Raw genomic sequence first — 26,955 nt, forward strand, 5'->3', positions numbered from 1 at the left:
CTCCCCCAAACCGCATACTTCTCCCCTCTGAAAGGGGTCAGCGCTGCAGGGGTTTGCCTACGGTAAATAGTGGACCCAGACATGCATTTCACCGCCTTTCATACAGAGGGGTGGGAACTAGCTTCAAGTTGACACATTGCACACCAAAGGGGTGTTAGTCCCACCTTCCTGTTGTCTCTCCGGTAACCAAGCCCACTCGGCAGGCTTGCCTCAATTATCTCTCATTAGTATGCAAGGTCACCAGCGGGAGAACAAAGGAATGTAGATCCATGGAGCCTTTGATATTTTAATTAGGCTGCTCATGGCTGGAGGAAGGTGTTCCTTCCCCCTTCTTGGAATGCTTTGATGTGCCCAGGGCTATCACATTGCATGTGAATATGACAGGGGAAGATGGCACATGTAGGCTGTGTCTTCTCAGAGGACAGGTGACTATGTGTTTGGTTTGGGGAGCAGATCAAATGGGTGCACAATGGCCGCACTCATTTCTCAGAGGTTGGTATCATTCATTTTAATTTGTCAAAAAATCAAAAAATCTGAGGCGAGCTCACTCCCCCTGTGCGGATGGTCAAATTCCTCACAGTTAGCATCTAATTTTTGTTGGATAGAGGATGTCCGTCCTCATATACATTTGAATTAAGATCCCTTAAATCTACACACAATTTGGTTTGCGCACTGTTACAATGGGAGATACCATTCATATGCCTCCATAGGTTAGGTATGCAATCGGCACACAATTTTTTCAAGTCTATTCTTGTCCCTCTGGGTATGGTTCTTACTTTATGTACCACTGGTTTCACTCTGTCTCAAAATTATTCTATGTTTGCATCCTTTAAGAGCTCCAATGTTCTCATTAAATACTTCAAGATATTGTTATAGACGCTTGCATGTGCCAGGACTGTCACTTGATACACTTAAAATGGGAACAGCATATCCTAATTGTAATTTCATTTTTAAGACTGCCTTTTCATACCATCTGACCACTGAGGATCCATCTTTCGGTACAAATAATTTGCAACATGCAATCCTATCACAGAATTTGAGTCCCACTCACTCATACCCTATTACATGTATCAGACTCTTCCCATATCCCGTGGATCTGATGTTTGTGGTTTGGAGCATGCTATTGTCATACTTCAACTTGTCTTTGAACATGACCTTATCCACCATGGTATGTGGTGAGCCTGAGTCTATCATCATCATAAGTTCCATATTCTTTATCTGCATGAGTTCCCATGGGTCTTTAATTGGTTGAGAAGATATTGTTAATAGGAAGTCTGGGTCATGATCATCTTCAATTTCTAGTAAACTGTTGGGCCCCCCTACCTCTTCTAGAGCTTTGATTATGTTACTCTTGGCCTGGTCTTTGTATTATGGCACAATTGCCCACAGTGACCGATTACACCACATTTGAGGAATTCTGCATTCATGGCCAGACACCCTCTGTCCCTTTTGGGGTGCCTAAATCTCCCACACGGTTGACACTTGGTGTTGTACCATGGATTAACATTCATTCTTTTTTTCTGTTTTGATTTCTCCTTTTTTCTCTTACCCCAATGCAGCTTCATTTGCTCCTTTGTCCTTGATTGAAGTTTCATCTGATCTGTGTTTGTTTCTGTATTCGTCATAGATTCTTCCTTATGCTGGACCATTTTGATTTCTGTTGTACTAATTTCATGATTTTGTGCTGCTTTGATGCATTTAGCCGCTAGCTCCATAGTCTGCGTTATATCAGTTGCCCACTCTTATGTGGGATCTTTAGCTTGCCATAGTTTCTGTTTAATATTTGGATCCGCTTTGTGGAGCAATAACTGGTCTCTCAGATATTCATCAATATTTTTTATACATTTTCAGAAGGCAATTAAACCTCAAAGAGCTGCAATATAGCTGTGCACTGATTCCTGCTTGCCTGGTTTTTGAATAAAAGAATATCTTTCTAAGACAGTGTTTGTCTTGTTTAAATTGTTTTTCCAAGTTTGCAATTACTACATCATATTTCTTAGTAGCGACACAGATTGAAGAATTGCCTGAACCTTCCAGAAGTTGAATGTCTGGTAATGTGCAGAATACTCTTAGTCCTTCTGTACCCAAACTGTTTAAGAATGTTGTTTTCTTTAAATCATCATTGCATTTTTCCCATCTGTTGCTTGTAAATAAATGTGGAAAGTGTCCACTCATTTTGCTGATAGAATTACTGGCTCACCAGGGGTCGTCAAAAAATAGCATGCTGCAGGTATGTTCTCCATCTTCCAAATTCCTTGTTAATTATTACTGTCTTTACTATATTTTGTTTGTTTAAGGCAGAATCCCCTTATTTCATGTATGTATATTGTTGCCTCGGGTTTAAATGGAGGATTATGACATCACAATGCTGTGCTTTGCACACACATGCATTGTGGCTGCACTGTTTCCGTGGAGCACTTCTTACATCACAGACCTCTGCCGTGCAATTTAGCTCCCCCACCCCCCAAGCAGGTCCTTTCCTCTAAAATGTTGGTGCAGGGAGCACTCATGCCCTACTAACTTGGCTTCAATTATGCAGTGCTACCTAAAAGCATTGATTACAACTGCATTTTTTTCTGCAGTAGGCTCAGCCTTGTCCTGTTACTGGGCTGCCAGATTGTCTTGTCTTCACGGATCCGCACCAGCCCATGGCTTTCTCTCGTTGGGGTTGGGCAGCTCTCCATGGTCCTCTGAGTAATTGTCGGCATTGGTACTCCACCACTCTTTGCCAATTGTAGTAAATCAGTATTCCTTGGTGGACAAGAAAAGGTTCAAGTGGTTTTATTGAAGCGCCCTTCCAGCATGGGGTCTCTCACTAGTACAGGCTCCCAACTGCCCCTTTCAAGAAACAACATTCCATAGATCTGGGTGTGCTCTGGAACTGATGCCTCCTAGTGATGATCATTTCCCAAACACACTCTCAGTTGGCTATTGTACACCAATCTCCTTAAAAGCACCTCACTGACACTGAAGCCCTTGTGGCTTGTCCCTGCCAACCTCATAGGTGAGGTTGGGGAAGACCACGGGATCCTCCTCCTAGCACTCCTTGGTGCTTCACACATAGTGGTACCCCATCCCCAATCCCTAAAGCAAGGCAGGGTACTTTGTCACAGAGTGTAAACATGTGCGGTGTATCCCTAGGGCAGCAATAAAGAATTTCTCACTTAGTATAAAAATTGCTTCAGTTAGCTCCCACTGCAGTGGTGTACTCGGTGCTGTCCTGCTACAAGCTTCTTTGCATCTCACTATGGCCCAGCCCTTTGCAGCCCACTGTGGTTTGCCCTAGCACCCCCATATTATCACATTCCCACCTTGACCTTGATGCCCCTCAGTTGTCCCCTCCAGGATGTTCCACACTGCTATTCCACCCCATATGATTTTCTCTGGGCAGTCCCTGGTGTTGCATTTGCCTGGATGTTTTCCATTGCTGTTTTCCTGCGATATTGCTCTTATGTGCGACCCTCAGATTACTGAATCTATCCATGTGTAGGGTGCACTGGGACTTTCCCCACAGTGACCTTGCTCAGAGGTGCACTACTATGAGGGTCTATGCACGGATACACTAGATAGGATCATTCAAATGCCTGCTCCCCTCACTAACCTGCTCAATCACTGCTCCCCTCCTCATAATACATATACCCACAAAGCCAGTCATTCATGGAAATATCACCCCTCTCGACACATGCTAAAATATCAGAATTCTATATCTCTGACAAAAACATGTATAATACAATCCAAGCCAATGCACGCTCTCACTATGGGTGTACGTGACACCCCTTTGGCTGCAGATACCATAAGTGCTCTCATCTGAAAAAGCATAGGGTCACACCTCCACTATGAACCTGGGTACTTCAGACCTGCACGCACCAACACAATAGCAGAGCTGTCTTGCACTTTTCCCATTTTTCTACTAACGACCCTTGCCAGCCTCTCTTTTAGATCCCGTTAATACAAAACACCCTGAAATTGGCAGTGAAGCATGATATAAAACGCAATAACATAGCTCTCCCCAAGATTCAAGTAAAGCTGGTCTTCTCACAGATGTCCCACTTCATTAAGGACCGGTGTCCCCCAGGGGTCTAACCTCTCACCCTGGCTTTTCAACCAATACCTGGCAACTCTCGCCCACCGCATTGCCATTTTCTGCTCCAATTTTCAGTGCTATGCTGATGACACTGAACTCATTTTCAGGCTTCCCTCAGCCACCTCCTCCCCTTCTCTCATCTCTGATTACCTTTCTGCCATTCAGGATTGGTGTGCCGCAATGATCTCTGCTTGAACGCCATCAAGATGGAGATCCTCCTCATCGGCACACCTTCACCCTCCTTTCTTGTCACTCTCTGGCCGGCCTCCCTTGGCCCTCCTCCTACCCCCACCTGCGAGGCTAAGAACCTCTGGGTCATCTTTGACTCTACGCTTTCCTTCTCTGCCCACATCTGATGTCTCTGAAAAGTCAAACTTCCTACTGCACCTCCTCAGAGGTATTCTGCCTTTCCTCTCCTTCCCCCAGAAGCTCACTGTCTCTCGAGCCCTGGTTCTCTCTAGGTTGGATTACTGCAACAACCTCTTTCTAAATCTATCTCTCCAGCCCTGAAATCCCTCCACTGGCTCTCAGTTGCTGCAAGGATTAAATTCAAGACCCTTTGCATTGTCCACAATGCTTTCTGGGGCCTGGGTCCAAAATACCTTCAGCTGTCCCTCCATAAATACCTTTCATCCCAAGCTCTTCACTCCTCCAACTCCAACTCCCTCAGGGTCAGTTGTTTTTCAAAGAAACAAGCTGGGGGTATATCTCGTTCTTCATCTGAGGCCTACCTCTGGAACAGCCTCCCTGCCACTCTGAAACTTGTGGAGAATCCTCTCCAGTTCCGGAAGCACCTTAAGGCCTTCCTCTTTGCCTCTGCCTTCGCTCCTCCTCTCCCCTTCTGATCTGTTCTGCCTCGGCATCGTACACCCGGTTACCCTCAGACTTTCGGGCACAGGTACCTGCTCACTGTGCCACCCACCCTCACTGCCTCCTGACAATCCCTTTCACTGGGGCCTGTATCTGTAACTCTACAGCCCCCACCCCTTCTACACTTTTCTGACACACTCTGTCTGTTGCCTTAAACCTAACATTTGCCACTTGCTGGCTGCACTACCATTGTTTATTTTTTTTCATTTTATTTATTTTATTTATTTTATTTATTTTTATGTATTAATTCCTTTGCTCAGCACTTTCCACACTCCCCCATTCCATGCACTTTCCCTCTCCCCTGCACTTGCGCGTTGCCAATGTCACTGGGCCTAGTAAGATCATTGTTTTGTTCTCCCTTGTTCCCCTCCCTTGCCTCGTCGCGCTCTGAAACATTTGTGTACGAGCACAAATAAAACATCAATATAAATATCATTGTATAGGGAATCTCTGCAGTCCACTTTCCATCCTAGACATTGCTTTGTTGGGGTCTGGAATGATGTGTTGGCAATACGGGCAATGAGCCACACTCTGCTTATTTTCTATTCATCCGCCTTCCTAGATTCTTAGCTGAAATAGATAGAGCCACTTCATCGGCCATTGCGGGCCATACCCAAAGCAACTGAGAACCTGCAGGTGCAAGTCTTCAATGACAAAATAATAACCATTAGCATAAGTAAACAGTAGGCCTGCAGCATTAAGATCTGTGTCAAGGCAGCATCAGGAGAGTTGTCGGGTACCTCTTCCCCATCATGGGCTACTTAAGTAGTAGCACCAGCCAATGATGAAAGGAGGGCAGCAAGTAACTGTCGTCCCACTGTAAAACCAGTCAAAAATCTCATCGGCATCCTCACACCAGCCTCCTAACACAGTAACAAAACATGGCAGACATTTGGGTGAAAAAAAACAACCTCTTTCATCATTGATAGTGTGCAACCTAGAAAAGTGCTAGAAGGCCTATAGTGGGATGCCCTGATATCCCCGAACAGTCACTGACACACTTTGGTTGCCAATATTATCCTTCTATTCAAAATGTCACACTGCCACGATACATCCAATAGCGTAACCCATTCCAATGCCACAAAAAGGCAGACTTCCTGGGAGTGCCCAAGACGGCTGGCTTCACCTGGCACTTTAGCAAAACAGAAGAGTGATGGCTGAAAGGTTGAAATTAAGCCTGCCATGCCATTACATAAGGAGAACGACAATGTGAAAATCAGGCCTGGTGCCATCCCAAAAGAAACAGTTCAGCCCGAACTGCCAGTTGACACCCCTTCTGCACAATCAACTGGCAACCCTCAAAATGTTTCAGCCTCATTGGGCATCATCAATGAGGTGTAGGTTGGGTCTCTAAGTATGGACATCTTGGGCCTGTGACAAATCTGAGAATGTTATCCCTTCTCCCCTAGTGGGAGACCTTTCCCATGGGGCCAGGGTAGTGCGTTCACAGTGCAATAGGGCCCCTGGAGGTGGTGCACGGAGGGAGAAAATACTGCACAGGCCTGAGAGGCCTAGAAGTAGCGAAATTCGTATAAGAAGGAATCTAGGCAAAAGGACTACGACCCTAGCCTGGGAGTCCTACATTTGTGAACATTTCTATATTTTCATCAGTTTTGATTACCCGAGAGCCTGGGACATTTTCTGTTGGTTGGATCTACAAAGAACACTTTACTTTGGGAAGAGATCATCCTTGCACAGTTGGTTAAAGTTATTAGTGTCAGGGACAGACAGGGACAGGTTTTATTGTGTTGGACATCCTGACAATTTCCTTAGTTTTTCTTGGAGGCAGGGCAAGCCCTCCTAGTTTTACGGATAGAGAGGCATTTTTCCAACCCATTCTTGAATAATAAACGTGTCTGCCCAAAGAAATGCCACCATTGTGTACACCATCACAGGACCCAGATCTAGGACCCAGATCTGGGCATACCCATCCCACTCATGGTGACTTGAGTAAAACAAAAAGGTGGCTGTTAGGTTTTGAATGAATGGGGTGGGGCCAAACCTATTTGTCATATGGTCTTCCCCCTTCTGTTATTGCACATTTTCATACTATTTAATCAATTTAATGGTGTATGGTGAGGGTGCATTTCTTTCCAGAACTGGCACAAGTGAATGAACCTGAACCTACCGAGGGCTGTAAAGGAGAAAATGATATAATAATGGGTTGAAATGGTGCATTTCTCAGCACAAAATCAAAATAAAATGTTAGCAAAAAGTCATATAATGTACAGTTGGTTCTGTGGATGGGCACATAAAATAATCCAATAGATGTCAGGTAGCCTTTGGCAACACCTGTTTGTGCTACCTGTAGCCAAAGAAAATCATGGGTCCTTGTCTCGGCAATACATGGCAGCCTTTCCACTGTAAGACACATTTCTGTGCTGCTTGTTCGCAGAGAAAATCATCAGGATTTTCTCAAGGATATAAGCCATTGTGATCCCCTTTGTGCTTGGTGCCCAAAGAAAACCATACAGCCTATCTGAACTGCACCCCCTATCATGCTAGCTGAGCTCAAGCAAAATCATGAGGCTTGTCTCAACAAATTGTTCAGAACTACCAAAACAATGTAAAACACATGTTCATGCAACTTGTCTCCAAAGAAAGCCACACTACCTGTCTCCAAAATATACGCCAGTTATGCTCACTTTCATGCAGACCTTCTCAATGATATATAAGCGAGCGTTGCTTTCCCTCCCCCTCCACGGCCTTCATGCCGGTTGTGCCCAAAAAAACCATAATGGTTCGCTGGTTGTACATAAGAAATGTATGGTGATTGACTAAACAATATATGTTATCAGACCACCTTAAGCCACATTCCTTGTGTCCAAAACAAAATCGTGCAGCCTGTCCCAACAATATATGGCAGAATTTATCATTTGTATGCTGATCGTTTACCAGGATCTCCCCACGTCACTCTCAGTGCCTAAGTTTTGTCCTGCCACATTTCGACTCTAATTTCACTATGTGTGCCCTAGTCCTCCCCCATGATGTCTCTCTGTGCACAGGGACTACTCCAATGTTACTCTTTGTGGTCTAATTCTCTCCCAGGTGGCTCGGGCTGTGTAAGGGAGAATTATCATAAATGTGCGAATTCCCTTCACCTTAGAGACCTCCAGCAACTTTGCTGGATTTTGAGGACTTGATTTTGTTACCTGGAGGGAGTGTGACCCTTTTCCCCACTCTCTCATGTATTTTGAAATGTGTTTTACTCTTGTGCTTTCTTTGGTCATGCAGTCTAACCAACTCCATAGGCATCATCTTTTCATTTGTGTCACACAGCACCATCATTGCAGTCGCACAGGGAAACCCTTTCAGGCTTTCCCAAGGTTTAAATACCTTCTCTGGGATAAACTACTGTTTCCCAGAGTAAGTAAAGTGAAATTGACTTTACTAGTCTTTTAAATTCTAGACCCAGCACAACCTATCTTCCTATAGAGTGCTGGAGGGGTTACTTAGTATCCCCTGTGTTTACTCATGTAGCAGTCAAAGGCTACCCTTTCCTCTCAGAATGGCTGGTGGCAGTGCATTTACAATTAACTACCATGATTTTTTCCAACAGCGAGCGCTGGTAGCGTTTAATTGCGGGAGCCATGCTTTTCAAGATGGCGTCTGAGCCCCCTCTGTAAAAACATGTCCCGGTCTTCTTTTTTCGCCATTTATTTGTGTAAAGGTCCTTCTCGAGTTTTTCTATGTGCACCAAACCAGGTTTGGTCTCTTTGTTCATTCGCCTTTGGCGGGCTTCAGGAGTGAAGACCGCCTCTGACGCCCGAGTGTCTGGGGTGGGCAGGAAGTGAGGGAGGTGCCCGAAACTCCCTGTGCTTAGTCTCCTAGGAGACCCAAATGAACTCTGTGGTGATGGGCTGGCTGACTGTCCAGCAAGGACAACCACCCTGCTGGGTGAGTGACAGCTAGGCTGGAATGAATGGGAGAGAACTAAATAAAAGGCTAGTCTCTTGGAAGGCAGAGTCGACCATTGGAACGAAGGAACCGAATAAGAGCTTGAAGAGGACGGCTGCTGCAACTCCTGGACCGTTGGTTTGCCCGGTGAAGCCCTGCTGCAGGTTCGAATCGCCAAGTTCACATCGACAGAAAAGCCCCTGCAAGGACGACTTCTCCCTTTGAGTTGGTGGGACCAATCTACTCATAAGTAAGCCACCTGGATACCTATCTCAGAGCTGGTTGAATTTCCTCAGAGTTGCTACAGGAAACTGTAGAACCAGGGAGAGGAACACCAGTTTGTGTGCTTTACTCACAGCCACCGAAATTGAAGTTTGCCAAGTGCTAGCTTTTGGACCAGTCCCAGTGCAGGGCAGGAGTCCCCCCGACGTCCTCCCTCTTGTCCCCATGACTGAGGCCCAGGAACAGCGAGATCTGCAGGAACTGCCAGGAACAGAAGACATCAGCTGCATCTTTTTCTTCATTGTAAGGTACTGTGAAATAAGACTGAATGTACTTACCTCTCGCAGTGAAAGTGCTTGAAACTTTTGTAACTCTGAGACCTAATCGGCTGGTGACCCAAGTAATGATTCTTCTTTTTACAAACTACTTCCAAGAAATTGTGCAGAGACTTTACCGTTTACTTACCAGAACCGCTTTATCCTACCCAAGACTTTAGCCCATTGACTTTGGCCTAGCCTATTGAATTGAATTGACTCTTCTGGTGAACTCAAAGTATTTGCACTGTCTAAGAATAATTGTAACCTTTCATTTTCTAATAATCTTTGCCTTTTACTCCTCTTGAAAAGTATCCTAAAATAGTATTGAAGTATATTTGTGTGTTATTATATTGCCTCCTTCTTATGAATGTTTTATAACTGACAGATAAATAAATTAATAAGTATTTATCAAAGAAATCTTGAGTGTAAGAGTTTATTTGAACACTTGTAATTGAAGACCTCTGTGTAACAGCATTACTGCTCACATTCCCCTCTTGAGATAAGCCTGGAAGCTTAGTTCCGCTACCAAAACTGTGTAGTACAGACTTATACCAAAGGTTTGGTTTGCTTACACCTGTAGTCCTAGTTGTGTGTAGTGGTCCCAAAGGGTACTGCATACAAACTTTGCCTAACATCTGTCTACAAAATTGCCCCATTTCCCTGCTATTCCAACATCCGACTACCATGCCTGCCATTTTATACACACAAACCCACCCACACACATCCCCACGTGTGCACAGATCCGCACACACACATGTCCAGGTGAACATACATCCTTACCCATGCATATCCAGGCATGCACAGAAACACTTATTAAAAAGTTTTACCTTCCTTCAGCATAGTACATTGGCCCTGCTGCATGGTGCATATGGGACCATGTGGGTGTCATAATAGACACCCATAAGGCCTCCCCTAGGTCAGACCTCCCTAGCAACACGTTTTGACTTGTGTGACAGATTTGGCTGAAATTCTGGAGACAATTAGGTACTCCCCACTTATTTTCCTTTAGACAAAAAGGCTACATTTTGTGCCAGACTGCACAGCCCAAACCACTGGACGGATTGGGACCAGGTCTGAAACAACTTGGGGCACGAAGCGTTTACACGTGATGCTTTTGTGGTTTGGGGTTATTGCATCTAGTACTTTTTAAAATATTTGATCGAGAAGAGGGTACCCCCTTCTACAAAATAAATAGCTATATCTCTGGTAAATTGAGAAGAATCCTGGTGTCTATAAATGAAACAGCCGCTATCTTTTTTTTTTCTCTCAATGCGAGAGATAGCCACCGTTATACCCCAGGTTATAGCCGAGGGTATCGGAAAATGAAATACAGAAAAAAGGCTTAACTCGGCGGTGTTCCGTTGCAAAGCTCAAGAGGACATATTTATTAGAAGAGAAGGGATTCATAATGCCATAGAAATGGCATTATGGGGGATATAGGGCCTTATTACGAGTAGGGAGGTAAGGGATACCGGGCACCGGTAAGGAGACCGGTGCCGGTAATCCCTTATCGCCCTACTACGAGTTCCCTTAGCGGGTCCCTCCTTTAATGCCTGGTCTGACCAGGCGTTATGGACGGGACCTGTTAAGGGAATTCAGAGCCAATAACGGTGCCGCAATTTGCGGTACCGTTATTAGCGCCTTCCCCATTCCCATTGAGCCCTTATGGGCTCAATGGGAATGGGGAATGGGGAATGGCTTTTTCAATGGGGATTTACCGGTCCCGCAATGGTCGGACTACACCGGTAAGTCCCCATTGAACGAGACCGGTGCCGGACACGTTATTGGTGGCAGTCATGGTGCAAATAGCGCCATGACTACCACCAATCTGGTAATGAGGCCCATAGTGTTATAGAGGAGATCAATGGGAACGCAGCGCGTTAGGTGGGTGCTGAGTTTTCCAATGCGTTGAATTTCAGGGTTTTTGCTGCAAGAAGTTTCTTATCTTAACTGATCATTAACTAACGTTTTTTCATTTTATATATATATATATATATAATCTATTTACAAACACTGCAGTAAACGTATCACATTGGGCCCACACTCTCACATTAACGGTATACCACCATAGACTTCATAATTCCCATTGTTTGGTGGAGAGGGAGGACGCTACTTCCAGTTCCTTCGAACCCCTTTTCTAATTGAAGTCAATTGGCAATAGGCTTCTCTAAGCAAAACAAGAATATTTTTGTTTTAAGTGCTCATAACTGGTCTTTAATATCAAAGAGATAGCATTGCCTTACGGAAGAACCGAGGTTTCATCGCTTTCCGAGGGGTTAGAGTGGGTTAAAAAAAATACACTGAGGACTTAATATAAAAACCCTTAACAAATCCTCTTAAAGAACTACATTTCCTATCCAACCTGGGACTAACTTGTAGTCAGAAAGTGAATCTGTAAACCGACGTCACATCGTTGAGGTATTAATTGTACTGATGAAAATATTGAAGTATATGTAAAAAGTGACATGTGCCAACAAATCCTAAGGTGCAAATTCACAATCTTATTAATGACTTTGCCAAATTGTTGAAAAATATTTTTAAATGGCTAATTCCTAAATTTAGGCTGTACTCACACTTGGAAAAAAATAAGAGACACACAGTATTCTTAATAGCATATACGATTAAATCAAGTCGTGTTTTGTATAACAGAATTCAAGCCATAGTGACAATTAACATGGCTATTAAATTATTAAAATACGTCTGGGAGGGGGTGGGGGGATTGAAGGAAGGTGGCACTCTACACAAAAAAGAGGGGAGGTTGAGAGGGTCACTCAGGCTTCTTTGACCAAGGGCATGTACCGGGATCGGGTGTTTCAGTCGGAGCGTCCTGATTGGTGGCCAAATATAAGAAAAGGAAAAGGTACCATGGGGGTTAAATAGGGTAGGAATAAGGTGGTCATTAACAATCGCAGAAGTGTCTTCACCAAGTCCTCCATGGGGTCCTATCAAGGGCTTAAAAATCATAAAGATATTTGACAGAGATACCTCGAGGCAAAAGTTAGAAGAGTGTTTGGACAATTCAGATGTTCACCCCTTTGTCCTCTCCAGATTACATAGGCCTGGTAAAGTTTAATGATTCCTTCAAGAGAAGAGAGCATGTTTATATACCAGAGATAGCAGAGTGCCCAGGGTTGATAGGAAGCCTGGCATGACTCCCATTGAACTCTAGAACCAGTGTCTTAAAATAGTTCCAACCCGACAGAACATTTAAAATCCATTTAAGGGCTGAAGGAGTCCTTCCACAGGATTAACACAGAAAACCATGTCTGACTTTTCTTTTCACAGAATCTATGATCCTGCTGGGCTCCATCGAGCGGTCACAGCTGGTCTGCCTGCTGAGGGCCCAACTCAGCACCTACCGACGCCTGTGCTACCTCAGGGAAAAGGTCCTGGCAGAGAGGAAGGCTGAGTCTGAGAAGGCCCTGACAGAGGACACCCAGAAACCCTCTGATGTGGGAGTGCGGTTCCAGGTAAAGATTTGCCCTTGACCCGCAGAAGGCTAGAGTAGACAGATAATGGGGCACTCTCCAATGTGGTCCCCTTATTTTTTAAACCAAGGTGGATGCATGGCGCTACCTCCCAGATGTAGGGCCATGGCATGGGAACCAACCTGCGGTCTTGCTCATACTGGAAATAAGCACAAAATTCTCGCTCTCTCGCTCTCTCTCTTCCTCCCTCTCCTGACCCTCGCTCTCCTCCTCTCTCCCCTCCTCCCTCTCCTGACCCTCTCTCTCTCTATCTCTCTCTCACCCCCTCCAGGCCCTCTCCTGCCCCTCTCTCCCACTCTCCAGGCCCTCTCTCTCTCTACCCCTCTCTCCTCCTCTCTCCTCTGCTCTGTATCCCAACCCGCTCTCTTTCCCTCCCTCTGTCCCCTCCCCTCCCCTCTCTTTCTTCCCCCTCCCCTCCCCGCCCTCTCCCCCGTCTCTCCCTCCCTCCCTTCTACTTGTGTGTTATTTCTGAGCTTCCTGTTGGGGCCTTGCTAGTCTCACTCTCGCTGTCTTGCCTCCACGTTCTCTGTTTTTCTTCCGGTTCTTCTCCCACTCAGTATCCGCTTTCTCTCTTCATCCCAAACTCTTTTCTTCTTTCCTTTTCTGTTTCTGACATTCTGTAAACATTTTTAAGACAAAACATCAAAGCTGTAAACACTTCTTTGGCATGTCATCATCATTTTAAAAACACATTGAAATCATTTTCAAAGACATTTATCAATGTTTGTACATGTTGCATCCTTACCCCACACTTTACTCACAAAGAGCCTTGCTAAAGATGCCCCCCTCATAGAGAACCGTTTTCCCTTCTGGCATTGGATGTACGAAGTATGCAACACAAAGATACTTCACATTTATGTAACCGTCTTCTTAAGTGCCCTTCTACCTCCGGGTTTGGAGCGCTATACAAATAAAATAAACAAACAAGCAAATAAACATCATGTACATTTCTTTGTACAAGCAACATCCCACTCTTCTCTCAAAACTCATCAATGAAAGCAAGCACCTTAAAACATGCATCATGTGTTATTCGAAGGTGCCTGCATGTATTCATGTACTTATTATTTCAAAATGTGATCTGCATTGTTCTATATGAAAGATGATCGCATCGAGTGAGACTGCCAAGATTCAGTGTGGGGGTGAGGGAGGGGTGACAATTCACAGATGTCCAGATGTACCATTTAGCCTTCAATCCGCGCAATCCGAATTAGACAGGATTCGTAGCAGGGTTGGGAACGGTGGTCAATTTGCTAACCCTCAATGCGCTAAAATCGCAGGCCCAGACCCTAAAGCAACCCATCTACTTTGCATTTGTCAATCTTCACTCGGCAGTTCATTCGGTTTCTCGGGTGAAGTTATTCGACAAAATCCAAGCTGCAAACTGTCCTGCAACCTTGTGTGATATCATCTTTGGTCTACATTCACTGACCTCAGTAAGGGTGAGGTTGACAATGATCGGTCTCTTATCTGCAGTAATCTGTACTTCAAGAGGGCTGAAGCAGGGTTGCATCCTTGCCTCGCCCTCTTTAATTTTTTTATCCATGATGTGATGCAGACTTTTATCCAGGTGCCATCTGACTCTCCAAAAATGAATGGTGTTACAATTAAGGCATTGTGGTATGCAGATGACCTGGTGTTAATTTCCAAAACTGCCATAGGTCTCCAACTTCTGCTGTCTTCTTTGAGTTCATATTTGGATGCTAACGAGTTAGTGATAAATATGAAAAAAACCAGATAGTGTATTACGCACCGAAACTGTCTAGAAGGGCGAAGATGGATTGGAAGATCAAAAATTTGAGTGTGGAAGTGGTGGCAAACTATTTGTATCTCAGGATTTTGGTTGATGGCTCTGTGCAAATTGATTCACAGTTGAGGTCTCTTGAACATGAATGAGTCTGTCATTTCGCAAACAAGATTGATATTATACAAGTATGGCAAATTCTCCAACAGCCCTGACGACAGAAAGTGCTGCCAAAAATTCTTTATGGCTTGGAGACAAAAAATATAATTAAAACTTCCTTTCTAAATAAGTTAGAAGCTAAATTTTGGTGGGTGGTTCTTCATTTGCCGCAATGTGTACCAGGTCCATGGTTGCGACATGAGTTAGGCCTCACTTCTTTGATGGCGGAATATGAGTGGCGGCTATGCGCCCTTTTTCGCAAATGTTTAACATATATAAGAACAGATAACATCCTGGCAACTCTTTCTGTCTATATGTTAACATCGTCTCATAGTTTTGTCCACTCTTGGTCAACATACATTATGAAAACTCTTGCCAATGCGGATGTGAGTATTGAGACTATTATGAATCCAACTAGAGCCAAAGACAAAATCTTTAAGAGGGATTGGATTACAACCAGGAATCTGTGTCTTACTTATAAGTATTTTGATGCGACTGCTTTCACACATAAAAAATTAAAATATCTTGAAAGCTATTTGTATAGCGCTCCCTCACCTCAGATACGATCTTCTATCTTGTGCCTTTGCTTTAACCTAGCTCCCACTACGGATGCATTAGTGGGGAAGAGAATTTCTGCAGATTTTGTGCATACTCAACTATTAAGGAGACCTTGAAACATATAATAGTTGAATGTCCAGCACTGATGGATTTAAGAGCTACATTTTTCTGGAAACATCTGACATGTTTTGGCTGGATGGCTCCAGAGTATAGATGGCCAACCATCCTATCCATTAAAATATCATTGGTATCCGTATTGCAACTTATAATTTCATGAATGCTTTAGACTTGAATGTAGACACTGCATCACTGATGACTTAGAAGCCTATAGGCTGCGAATACCCTAACAAGATAAATATAATTGGGTCCAGGTTTCATAATTACTATAATGTAGTGAGTTTTGTTTGAGAAAAATGCATTGATTTTGCATCTTTTTTCGAAGGAATCAAAGATCACTCAAATTGATTGTATAAATGTTTGTTACAGGAATAAGGTCTGATGGTTGAATTTTAAATTCTATTTCATCATGTAAATATTCTTATATGTATATGTAGGTGTCCATCAACGTTCGTTAGATCTCTTCCTTTTAATTCTGATTATACTAACTGATTATTTCTATATCTGTTTTTATTTGATTTAAGTGTGATGTTTCCTTTGGATAAGAGTTTAATTGTTGTTTTGTATATTTGAAATTTTTCTCTTACAAAAGTTTGTTAATTTTCTCTTTGCTCATTTTGGTATTCTGTAAAATGTGAATGAAATGTTAAATTTGATAAAAGTTTAGTTTCTCAGCTAAATTCAATTAAAAAAAAATGTAAAAAAAAGATGTACTATTTCTGAATCTTGCCCTGTGGAGCAGAAGATCAGACCATAAGTTCTAGTGTTTATCTGAGAACAGATGTATAGCGTATTTTAGGGTTTTGAAGGGTTGTGCCGTCAAACATGTCTATGCTTTGTGTACATGATGTACAATGTGAGTGGTCAATAACTGTATACCACGCACCCCGCTTATACCATGCAACCCGATTTGCCTTTATAGAGTAGAGCAGGACAAAACGGTGTGATCAGCAGTTTCCTCTTCAACTCAACAGGGGAGTCATTCTTTCAGGATCAAGGATTCGTAACACATGCCCACTTTGCACCTGCGGGGCGGGCAGTCGACCCCCATCTCAACCTCGTGGCATTCGGCCTTATTGATTGTCGTACACTTTGGAAGATCCAATTAGCCCCTTCAAGCTCCAACCTGAGGCTTCTGGATCCCTTCGAATGTGGTCTGTGGATCATGTTTATTGCAGCATATACCAGATATTTGAGAACAGTTCGTTTAGACCCGGTAGAAGCTGGCATTGTCATCTTCCTGTCTTAACATGTCCTTAAAGAACAGATCCTAATAAAGAAAATGTCTGTGTCGTTCAAGGTCTAAATTCAGGCCAATTTCATAAGCCTGAGTTCATCTGCTAAACCCCCGAACAAGATCTTCTACATTTATCCTTTTATTTGTTTGGAAAGCGCACCAATTTCATTTAGTCCTGAAGAGCCCCCGGCCCTACAAGAGAAACAAGTGACTTGATAACAAGAAAATCGTCACACATGTTGAACGGCACAGACCAATGAAGATAAAATATTTCGAGGTAACAATGGCAGATGAGGTTGGGACAGAAAGTGTGATGTTACCTCAGAAATTAAGATGTTATCGGGGCCAAGGCATCTTTTGACTGGTGCACGAGCCGTAAGAATCAATGGTGCTCAAAATTAGAGTAAAGCACCTTAGATACGTGCATTACGTGCCACCATTTTGGATAGAAATTTGTTACTATGCCACCGCCGTCTTGAATTTCGTACGGAAACAGCGTTGTGTCCGGAGTAACCCGTATGCTGTAGAGACGTAACTACTGCATCGACACTGCAATACTGCATTGTTTTAAATGAAGGACTACCAATTGTCCACTACAAAGAATAAAAGCACATAAAAAAAAGATATACTTGACCGTTACAAAAGAGAGAAACATACTTGCCAAACGAAGAACATTCACAAGAAAGGGTTTATTTAACTGCAATTCTCATATTAACATAAGGCATGCACATATCAAAGACTCGCATGCAAATCTGATTCAGAATACATTTATATCCAGCTTTTTGAGTGACGAATAGTAGGAATTCGTGCAAGTCCAGAATGCAGAATATTACAGCCCCAATGCAATTCCTGGCACATCCTGGTAATCCAATATGCTCCTGGGAACAATGGCAAGATAGTTTTGAAGTATGTCTGAGGGCGATTGGAGGGGCCAAACTTAATGATGACATGAGGGAAGCTACATTATTGAACTGTCTGGGGGCTGAAGCCTTGAGGATTTTTAGGACGCTGCCGGAATTAGTGGACAACGAGGTTGGTTCTGGTGACTCTTCCTTCAGTACTCTGAGGAAATATGAGACAGCAATGACAAAGTTAACAAGACATTTTGGCAATAAAACCAACATTGTTTTGGAACGGTGCAGATTTTTCTCAAGGAAACAAAATAAAGGGGAGCGTGTAGACACCTACATAGCTGCATTAAGGGGCCTCATATCAACATGCAATTTCACCGGTGTAGCTAATGAATATCTAAGAGATCAACTAGTTTTACATGTGGCAGATCCCTGCATTCAGCAGCATCTGTGGCAAGCAAAAGATCCCACGTTAGAACAAGCTATTGAAATTGCAAGATCAATAGAATTAGGAGAGAAATGCATGAAAGAGATACAGAACAAGCCAGAGTGTTGTGAGGTGAAGTCAGTGCAGGATGCCCATGAAGGAGAACATGACAAGGATGAGGAGGCATGAATTGCCATGGTGAAGAAATTAACTAAAGTGATTTTGGTATGAGTTCCAGAAAAGATAGGGGAACATTTAACAGGATACAAAGTAGATGTCACAAACGGTTGGTATAGGCATGCTAATACAGAGAAAGATTGTCCTGCCAATTATGTGGAATGCTACAGATGTGGTCAAATTGGACATTTTGACAAAGTATGCCGGAACAAAAGAGGAAGAGGCAGATTAAATTCAAAGCCTATGAATATTACACAGAGTAATGGTGGTCGGTTTGGAAGGAACAATATATCAAGCATAAAGGCATTAGAGGAGGTTGGTGGTCCAAGTAGTTTATTAGCAATTACAAATGGATTTGAAGAAGAAGTGCACATTTTAGCTTTCACACCGTCTGAAGGAATTGTGGGCCCATGGGTATCCATGTGTATAAACGCTATACCATTGCAAATAATGGTTGATACTGGGTCCCCGTATATGATGGTTGATGTGGAAACATTTCTTAAAGAATTAAAAGGGAGAATGGAGTATTTGCAACTCACGAAAGTAAGAGCAACTGGATATGGCAAAATGCCTATCAATATTATAGGTTACACCTGGGTACATCTAGATTTTGAGGGTAGAGAACTTTTTGCAGGTTGTATGTAGCTGAAAATGGATTTTCCATAGTTGGAGCGACACTGAGAATAAGAATACATCCAGGTGAAAATGTACCCATTTTAAGTATTTCTGAAAACAGTTGTGATAACTCAGAAAATTTAGCCAAAAGCTTCCTGAAAGTTTTCAATGACAACACTGGAATGCTAAAAGGGTTCAAGCATCGCATTGTGCTCAAAAGAGGTGCCAAACCAGTCGTTCACAAAGTAAGAAATATACCAATTGGCACTAGGGAAGCATTGCAGGAAGAGTTAACGAGATTGTGTGAGCAGGACATAATAGAACCAATTGAGAGTTCGGAATGGCTATCACCAATTGTGATTGTGCAAAAACCGGATGGATCGATCAGAATGTGTGTCGATTTGAGAGACTTAAACAGCAGCATTTGAGTTGATCGGCTCCCATTACCCAATATTGGAGAAATGCTCACTACAATGAAACCAGCAAAGTATTTTACAACTTTAGACCTGTCTTCTGCCTATCATCAAGTGGTATTGGATGAAGAATCCAAGCATCTTGCGTCTTTTATAACACCACTAGGAGCTTTCAGGTATAAAAGGATGCCGTTTGAACTGGCATCAGCTGCAGCTGTGTTTCAGAGGCTGATGCAGCATTTTTTTAATGGACTCCAAGGTGTATACTATTTCCAAGATGACATACTTGTGTCGGCATTGTCAGAAGAAGAGCATGATGCAAAACTATTGGGTGTTTTACAGGTTATTCAACAAAAAGGACTCACACTCAAAATTGAAAAATGTAAAATAAAAAAAAAATGAAGTAACTTATCTGGGTCATCGTATAAACGCTAATGGCATAAAACCCAAAGAGAGTTTGGTGGACACAATTTTGAACATTCCAGATCCGATCAATAAAGACCAGTTGTGGAGCTTCTTAGGTCTAGCAAAGTATTATTTGAAATTTGTAGATCATTATGCTGACAGAACAAAACAGATGAGGAGTCTAATGTGTAAAGGAGTAAGATTCACATGGTCGGAGGATTGCAGGAAGGAGTTCAAGGACATCAAGACACTGATTAATCAAGATGTTTGACTACAATGCAAAAACTTTGATTTTGGTTGACCCCAGTAATATTGGTCTGGGGGGTGTGTTGGAGCAAGTGCAAGGAGGGGTTGTAGTTCTGATTGCTTTTGCTTCCAGAATGTTAGGAGGAGCAAAAAAAACTACTCGACCATTGAGAGAGAAGCATTAGAAGTCAAATGGATTTTGGAACATTTTAAAGGACTCATTTGGGGTATTTCTGTAGATCTTAAAACTGATCATAAGCCTCTCATTAATGCGTTAAATTCAAAGAATCCTCATTTAACATCTCCGTGAATAAGAAGGTGGACATTGATTATCATGAAAGATAATGTTAAAGTGAAATGCACCCAGGAAGGACCAACGTTGTGGCGGACTGTTTTTCTCGTCTACCATGCAATTCAGAGTATGATGATCACATGAATATTGATGATTTAGTTGAAGAACAAGGAATGGATTGCATTATAGCACACATACATCCGGGGTTCTCAAAAGATGATTGGTTAAAGGCAGTGGAGGAAGATGAAGAACAAGGTCATTTGAGAAGAGCAATTGAAAATGGATGGATTGATGTGGATGAGTGCATCAAATCATGGGAAAAGATTAAAGATGAGATTTCCAGCGATAATACATGCATTTACCATGGTAATCGCATAGTTCCAGCAATGACACTGAGAGAGAAAATAATGGAGATTGCTCATAAGGGTCATGTAGGAAGACGTCTTACCAAGAGAAGAGAGGGAGTGGCTTATTGGTAGCCCAACATGTGGAGTGAGTTAGAAGACCTGGTAAAAGATTGTACAGCATGCGCTGTAAGTGACAAAGGTAAAATTACTCGCATCACGCCGTTGCAATCTGTGGAAATACTGAGTTCTGTGTGGACCAAATTGGCAATTGATATAACTGGCCCATATTAAATGCTAGAGTCTCAAAAGATATATTTCATTGTATTGGTAGACTATACCTCTAAGTGGGCAAAGTGTGGAGTGGCTGAGGGCACCGTTACAGCTCAGAAAGTGATGAAGTTTTTCGAAGACATTTTCAACAGAGAAGGGGATCCACAGGAATTAATATCGGACAATGGAGTGCAATTTATTTCTTCAGAGATACAGAATTTTTTAAAAGAACGAGCTATCAAGCATAGAATTACAGCACTGTACCATCCAATGGAAAATGGATTAGTAGAAAGGATGAACCGTTTTATAAGAGGGATCATTCAACTGCCGATTGCCAACAGGTTACCATGGAAGGAGAAGCTGAAAGAAGCATTAAACACATGTTGCATTACCCCACATTCTACAACATAGGAAGAACTTTTTACTCTCATGAGAGGAAGGTTGGCTACTAATAGACTCAGACCTGCTTGGCTTGTGACAAGGAGAAGTAAAGAAATAAATATGGAAGAACTTGTAAGGAAAGTTAAGAAAAAACAAGAAGAGTACAAGAAATACTACGACAAGAAAAAACATGTGACAGAAAGCAAGATTCAACGAGGTGATTGGATTAGAATAAAAGAGTCAAAGAAGGTATTGAAAGGGGAGTCAGGATTTCGGGAACCTCAAAGAGTAATGGAGTGTTCAAGAAAATCAGTTTTCCTAGAAGATGACAAGAAGTGGTCTTGCAATGATGTCATACGTGCAAGTAATGATGATAATGTGGAAAACTCTGAGATTAAACATAGGTCTTCAAGGGATGATGACAATAGTACAAAGGACAGAGACTCCATGGATAATGATAACATGCCGAAATCCACAGCAGAGTTGATTGAGAATAATCAATTATCATCAAGAAACAGAAGAATTGTTCAGAACTGTATGGAAGATTTTGTTTATTACTGACTTTGTGGGGTCACAAGCCAAAGAATTCCATCGTTGTTTTAGTGGAGCTGCAGTTCCAGTGACCATATCCTTTTATAAGTGTTTACTTGGTTATTATACAGTCATGCAAATGTTTAGCACATATAGTTTATATCTCATGTATATTTAAGTTGTAATAATTTTAGTAAAGTTTACAAAATTATTAGTTATATAACAGTGTTTTTTTAGTGTTAGAGGTAGTAAATTCTTATTTTTCATTATGAAGGGTAGATGTTATAATATCTATGTATTCCATGTACATAGCTGTATTCTATTGCACGTGCTATTGTGTATGATTCTGGAATCTCCGTTTCAGAATCATACATGAAGCGCTGCACAAACAAGAAGCTGCCCCTCCCGGGGGCTCCCTGTATTTATCTTAAATAAACTTAAGTTTTCTTGATCAAATCTACAGAGTTATCGCATAGATTATATTACAAAGATCTCCTACATTTATCCTTTTATTTGTTTGGAAAGTGCACCAATTTTATTTAGTCCCAACATCGCTGAGTTATTTGTATTACAATCATTTGGCAAGGGGGGTTATTTTGCTGCGAGACAATGGAGAACACCCCAGAGACTAAAAAAGGTGGCAGTCTTGCTGGGTTTTTGAAACGTGTGTACTGAAAAACCCAACCCCCAGGAGAATAACAGGTATAGATTGAACCCATAGAGCAGGTGACCCAAGAGACCAATGGGTAGTGCAGGCATGACTGTGATATAAATGTCCAGCCAGACAGAAGATGGAAGAAAGGTGTTCAGGTGAGGTCAGGAGTGGAGTTGGTGGACCAAGAGACCAGGTGGAGGAGAGCGGATGGTGGAGAGGAGTGTTGCGAAGACTGTTGGTGGTGTGAGGGAGAGCCAGAAGGTATTGTGTGTGGTACTAATTGAAATAGTCAAGAGTTTAATGAGTGTGCGAGAGTGACTGGTAAAAAGAGAAAAAGAGAGAGATAGCAAGGTGAGAGTAAGAGTAGAAGGGGGAGGGGGATGTTTGATAGTGTGAAGTGGAAGTGCCGAAGCGAGGAATGGAGAGAGCGTGCAGAAGGGGGGCAGTGTCATGGAGGCAGTAAGGTTAGTGAGCAAGGGGGAGAATAGGAGGAGTGGTAGTGGCAAGGTAAGGGAGAAACCTAGGTCAGAGAGAGGTGAGAAAGGTAGACAAGGGGATAGGAGAGAGGGAGACCAGTAATATCAAAGGGGGAGGAGAACAGAGGCCCTACTTTAGAAATAGACTAGCTTACTTAGTAGGGGTTACCTTGCATTGGTCCAAATCTCAAGATTGTTGTGGGGAGTAAAGATGGCTGTGCCATGGTGGGGGAAACCCACATGGAGGTTGATAAAGTCCTAGGGCAACCCTTAGTCCAGACACTCCACATCCTCTATGAGAATACTTTTCAAATATGAATAAGTCTTTAGAAACTACACTTTGCTTGCCTGTGGATTTTTGATCCGTGTTTATGCATATTTGTATGTCTACAGATACATTTATATATGCATATCGCTCATACTCTTTCCATGTCCCCTCCCTCTTTCTTATTCCCACCTCCAACTCCCAGCTTTCCATCTTTCCATTGAGTGTGCGCTCATATTCTCTCTCTCTCCCCCACCCACACCTCTCTCTGTCCTCTGTCACTCTACTCACTCTCTCACTTCACTCTCTCTCCCTTCACACTCTCACCCCACTCTCTCTCACCTCACTCACTCCCACACTCTTGGTCTTGTCCTTCTTGCTGATTCCTTCCCATCTCTTTCACTCTTCTTAAATTTCAAATGAAACCAGAATCTCAGCAATGAAAGCCCACCAAGTGAACCATCACCAAAGAAAGGACCATGCGAATAAATGCAACATGTAACTTCAGAACAATACACCTTGTGTACCCAAGAAAGGTGACTGCGCACCTGTCCCAACCACCACTCACCCCACCTCTCCAGGAGCCACTTTGAGGGAGCATATGTGGGAAAATACGTATTTGTATTCCCGCCTGTGTTCACACCGGAACATCATTTTGTTTTATTCTCAGAGACACAGGTTTTTATTATAGCTGCAGCTAACTCCACATGATCAACAATTTACCATGCAAACCACCTCTCCTCTCATTATCTCTGTGTCTGCTCTCCCCTATTCACAAGGAGAGCATTTATACATTTTACAGTTAGTGTAGTGTTAGAAAGGTCTTTTACCATGGCAAAATCTAATCTGAACTCCGGCCAGGGTGTCAACTTACTCTCTCACTATAAAATATGCTAAACTTGTTCTGTAAGGACAAGTGGGCAGCTGAATCCATACATAGGCATTCCATATTGCTGCAAGCTCAGGATTTCTAAAGCAAGACATGTTCGCAGTTTTCTCTTTCAGAGAACCTATGTCAAAACTGGCTTCCAAAGCCTATAACATTTAATACACAGCTCACAATCGATCCTTTTTTTACAGAGTTCTCTTAAACATCGACTTAATATGCCATATATATAGCTAACATTTCTCTAATCATGTTTTCTTGCATAATAAAACATTTGTAGTGGTTTCTAAAGTTGACTGTGATCTGTGACAGGAAGGCATTGGAGACATATACTATACTAAACAAGGATAGTGCTACACAATCTTTCATTAATAACCTATTCACCTAATATTACAAATGTTTAGTTTTACCAGTACTGCAGGCACAACCCCTTGGCATGCCTTTTATTTTGTTGATTTTTCTACTTTGCACAAATCCTCTCTGGGGTGAAATAGCCATACATGTGGTTTTTCAAAAAACAAGGGAGGTCCTGGGAGTCTCTCTGCCAGATATTAGTCCTGGTTGCGAGAGCCTTACCCAGATTCTTTAGCTCACTATCTTTCACAGAGAAGAAATATTCCAATTATATCAGTTTTCGCCCTGCCCCGAAATGCTAGGCAATTCTCCTCTGAACAAGAGTACCAACAGCAACCCCAAACATGTGTTTCGGTCTGGTTGGACATCTTCAGTAGGGTGGAGCTGTGCCTCTCTAAGAATAGTGAGCAAGGGGTCAATGTCTGGATTCCCCTGGTAATTTAAGGTGAGACCCAAAGTTACTTAAATATGCAAAAAACAAGGGGAGGTCCAGGGAGTCTCTCTGCCAGACATTAGTCCTGTTTGCGAGCGACTTGCCCAGATTCTTTAGCTCACTATCTTTCACAGAGAAGAAATATTCCAATTATATCAGTTTTCGCCCTGCCCTGAAATGCTAGGCAATTGTCCTCTGAACAAGAGTACCAACAGCAACCCCAAACATGTGTTTCGGTCTGGTTGGACATCATCAGTAGGGTGGAGCTGTGCCTCTCTAAGAATAGTGAGCAAGGGGTCAATGTCTGGATTCCCCTAGTAACTTAGGGTGAGACCCAAAGTTACTTAAATATGCAAAAAAACAAGGGGAGGTCCTGGGAGTCTCTCTGCCAGACATTAGTCCTGTTTGCGAGCGACTTGCCCAGATTCTTTAGCTCACTATCTTTCACAGAGAAGAAATATTCCAATTATATCAGTTTTCGCCCTGCCCCGAAATGCTAGGCAATTCTCCTCTGAACAAGAGTACCAACAGCAACCCCAAACATGTGTTTCGGTCTGGTTGGACATCATCAGTAGGGTGGAGCTGTGCCTCTCTAAGAATAGTGAGCAAGGGGTCAATGTCTGGATTCCCCTAGTAACTTAGGGTGAGACCCAAAGTTACTTAAATATGCAAAAAAACAAGGGGAGGTCCTGGGAGTCTCTCTGCCAGACATTAGTCCTGTTTGCGAGAGACTTATCTAGATTCTTTAGCTCACTATCTTTCAAGAGAGGAAATATCCCAAACATATCAGTCTTTGTCCTGCCCAGGGGCAGTCCAGCACTGACATGCTAGGCAATTCTCCTCTGAACAAGAGTACCAACAGCAACCCGAGACACATGTCTGGGGTTGCTGTTGGTATACTTGTTCAGTGGAGAATTGCCTGTGCAGGACAAAGACTGATATGTTTGGGATATTTCTTCTCTGTGAAAGATAGTGAGCTAAAGAATCTGGGTAAGGCTCTCGCAGGCTCTTGTAAGGCTTAACAATGTATACATTGCTCTTGCTCCATGCAGTATAGGGCAGGCCAAATCGGGGTAAATACTCCTCTATGTATTTTTAACAATGCTCACTGCAGTTCTGTTCTATCTGGCAAATTCTTCTGGTTATTTGCTAAACATACATACTGTCACTAACATACTATTATTACTGACATATTTCTCAGTCTGTTTACATTCCTGAAGCTGTTGCTCAGCGCCCTCAGCCTAAATAGTTTGCACTATCTCAGGAATATTTATCAACATATAATTTCCTCTGGCTCCATCATGTGTGTAATATACATATGTAATACAAGAGACTGCATGGTTGCCTTTGCAATTTGGTCAACAAAAACATTACTTTTAACCAATCTTATTGTAGGGGTAAGCAAGGTAGCATGTATGTATGGTAATGTTTGGGGCCAATAACGGTTTTACCCTGATATTTTTATGTGCTATGTTTTTGTTTCATTCAATAAATTATCAATTGCATGTGGCACAAACAATGTAACTTGGTGTCTTAATATTATGTCATCGGCTTGTTTCATAGAAAGGGCTGCAGCCGCTACACCCCGTAAAAAATTTGGAAATGCTTTTGCCACTGTGTCCAATGTAGAAGAAAAATATGTTCATGGTCTGTTTTCCCCATTGCTGTTGAGTTAGTACAGATAATGCTCAGCCTTTCTTTTCATACACAAACAACATAAGTCAGGCATGCCTAAAAACAGGCGAATTACATAAAAAAGATTTTAAAACGTCGAAACGTTCTTGCAGAGCAGCATTCCATGGCAAGGGAACTGGGGTGAGCTGCAAGCAAATGTTTTAGCAAATCCATTCCCAACAGATTTAATGCACATTTATTAGTGACAACAAGCTGGGCCATGCACGATATAGGACCAGATATTGGACATGGGACTTTGGGCCTTGGAATGTTGTCTGGCTCTATGCTGTGCAGTCTGTTGTGCTGCAGTCCTCTTCATAATGATTCCTAGCTGAATATTGCTGGCCTGCATAGGGTGAAAATACATAGGCTGTTGCATTAGTGCTCTGGTTTTTAATTCCTTCATTTTAGTTTCCTTCTCCCCTTTACCTTTAGCAGGTAATTGGCATAATACTTAGCCATAGTCAAAATCTGGACAGCAGCTTGTGTCGGCCATGTAGACTCATACGTTTGTATATCATTCTTTAGGTGAGGCAATAATCCCTCTACAAAATGTTAACAAAAAGC

The 26,955-nt window shown here is 42.6% G+C and overlaps 1 protein-coding gene across 3 annotated transcripts in view; it reads left to right on the top strand.

Moving 5' to 3' along the window:
- The window catches only part of CLCN2 (chloride voltage-gated channel 2), a 1,173,779-nt gene that overhangs the window by 1,005,089 nt on the left and 141,735 nt on the right, over nt 1-26,955 (top strand). For all 3 annotated transcript variants that reach the window (XM_069618787.1, XM_069618789.1, XM_069618788.1), the window contains exon 17: nt 12,676-12,860. In XM_069618787.1, coding sequence (XP_069474888.1) covers nt 12,676-12,860 — 185 coding nt within the window. The remainder of the gene's footprint in view (nt 1-12,675; nt 12,861-26,955) is intronic.

Source organism: Ambystoma mexicanum, chromosome 10 (assembly GCF_040938575.1).
Source record: "Ambystoma mexicanum isolate Mex_15411 chromosome 10, UKY_AmexF1_1, whole genome shotgun sequence".
Taxonomy (NCBI): domain Eukaryota; kingdom Metazoa; phylum Chordata; class Amphibia; order Caudata; family Ambystomatidae; genus Ambystoma; species Ambystoma mexicanum.